Below are 2,366 nucleotides of genomic sequence, written 5' to 3'. Positions count from 1 at the left end.
TCTCCCCCTTCTGAGACCTCAGCTCTGAGTTTTGGGTTTCACTTTAGTGCAAGGAGCCTGGCACTTAACTAGCCTGCACCATCTGCCTTCAATGAGCTCTAGCCCCAGGGTGTGTTGGTAGGAACTGGGACATGCTCATCGCGCTACGTCAAACTCAGTGAGATCTATTTTTTTCCCCCAGAAGAAAAGTACTGCTGTCTGGAAATATTTAACCTGAAATTACTTTATTACAAAATATACTGATACAATGTGTAAGGTGTTCAGAGAAGAACACTGTATATTTACAAATTTGTACTAGGGCTGGCCATGTTCCAATCACATTTGAATTAAAGATTAAATAGCGGAGATATGAATGCTTAAAGCTTCTGCTATTACGTTGCAAGGAACGCTGGTTTCCACAACTGATATTGGCTGAAACATCTGAAGGAGACCATAATGTAACACACTGCCTCACAATAACCAACCTGAGTTATAAAAAGGGGGGAAAAACATGTCCTGTTGCATAAGGAAGCTTCAGGCAGTTGTGCAAGATGTGGCTTAGAATGGAGCTGTAGAGAATCAAGCCAACACTGTCAAGTCTTCTTTGGCTGTAGGCATCTGTGCAGGTTTTCTTAAAGGTTACTGTGACAGCTTCTTCTCCAATATTTGCTTCACCAGAATGGGATCAGCTCGCCTTTGTGTTGCTCTTTGAACCAGGCCTATCAGTTTATTCAGAACTTTTTTGTTTCCTGCCTTTATCTCCATAACCTTGAAATCAGAAGCACAAGCAGCTTTTAGAAGAAGCCCAACGATCTTCAGACATTTAGGATGCATGCGAGTATTATCTTAATACCAGCTTAGCTTAACATCTACAATTTACAAATTTAGCCCCCAACAAGCTGTGCATGGTTGGAATTCTTTGCATGTTTGAAGCCTCGCTCCACTGGACCAGCACAGATCAGGCGATGATCAAGGCTTCTGAACTGTTGCTTTTAAGCCTACTGCAAATAAAACGTTTCTGCTTATATCTAAACATTGCAACCCAATGCAAAGAGTGCCTTACTAGAGGAAAAAAGCAACTAAATGGCCTTCTCCACAAAAGTTATAACAACCTACACAAACCTTTTGAAAAGTATTTATGTTTAAACTCTTGCACTCATTCATCAGAAATGCACTGCATTTGGGTGAAGAGAGAATTAAAAACCAAGTATCTTCACCCACTGCCCCACTTGTTAATGGATTCTACATCTCAGAAAGATGCTGTAGTTCAACCACTAGTCACTGGCCTCTATAACTTTTCTCATGTGATTAAGAAGAATCACTGCACTGTAGGAATTATTGGATAAGATTCCATGGCCTAAATTATACAGTATGTCCAGACTACATAGCAGTCCTTTTTGCCCTTAAAATCTAACGTGTGAACTAACTACCAACTGCAACAGTTTCATAGACATTAGGACTGGAAGGGACTGGAAGATCATCAAGTCCAGCCCCCTGCCCCAGGGGCAGGAAGTCAGCTGGGGTCACAGGATCCCAGCAACATAAACCTACAAATGTCTCTTAAAGGAGTCCAGAGTAGGTGTTTGCACCACCTCTGGTGGCAGTCTGTTCCAGGCCTTGGGGGGCTTAGACAGTACAGAAGTTCCAGTTGCTTGCATGAATGCAAATACTCCCTATTGTATCTGAATTTTAGACTGTCTTAAACCTTGTCCATAATCCCATTATGGAAAGGACTCATTGCTACCATTATCTGCTTGCAAATACCTAAATTAGATAGTTCAGGAGGGTCTAAGTATTGCATTCTTTCATAAATTGCTTCATATTTGAGGATTAGTTTACTTTAAATAACAAGTTACTATGAAAAAGCAAGGCATATTTTCTCTTGCAATAGCCCAGCTAACTGTTTTATATTATAAGTTCTCATGGGAATTTAAAGTATAGAACTACAAGTTTAAATGTGTCTTTGCTTTAGTAAAAGATCACTTGAAAATAATTTGGAAGCAAAGCAGCTTTATCATGTGTGGCTTGGATAAAAAAAACAAAAAACCCTGGAAGCTGAGGGAAGAATTAAATTTTCACAAAATACATTATTATTGAAATAGGAATCTGGTTGCGGACCTTCAGCTTTTGTGTTCCCTGATCAGTTCTAATGCTCAATCTGCCTGCACTTGTGAGTCTGAAAATACAGAGGCACTTTTATCAGGCACTGCAAATGAGTCAGTCTGATGGAGGTCATGCAGACCTACTGCAAGCTCATTTTCTTTATCAAAAGCTCTTTGCAAAGCTGTTAGCATCCCCCAATGAGATCTGGTGGTAGGTGGTATTGTTCTCAAAAGATGTTAGCATTTCTTCCAACAGCAAATGTATCTAGACAACGTTTATAGTTA

At 40.0% G+C, this 2,366-nt stretch overlaps 1 protein-coding gene across 3 annotated transcripts in view; it reads right to left on the bottom strand.

The window, feature by feature from the left end:
* Window positions 1-218: 218 nt before the first annotated feature.
* Window positions 219-2,366, bottom strand: part of GATB (glutamyl-tRNA amidotransferase subunit B) — a 69,959-nt gene continuing 67,811 nt past the window's right edge. For all 3 annotated transcript variants that reach the window (XM_006019170.3, XM_025198527.1, XM_025198526.1), the window contains one exon: window positions 219-747. In XM_006019170.3, coding sequence (XP_006019232.1) covers window positions 619-747 — 129 coding nt within the window. In that variant the 3' untranslated portion in view covers window positions 219-618. The remainder of the gene's footprint in view (window positions 748-2,366) is intronic.

Source organism: Alligator sinensis, unplaced genomic scaffold (genome assembly GCF_000455745.1).
Source record: "Alligator sinensis unplaced genomic scaffold, ASM45574v1 scaffold169_1, whole genome shotgun sequence".
In the NCBI taxonomy this organism is placed as follows: Eukaryota; Metazoa; Chordata; order Crocodylia; family Alligatoridae; genus Alligator; species Alligator sinensis.
This window is presented reverse-complemented; position numbering and strand designations above follow the sequence as displayed.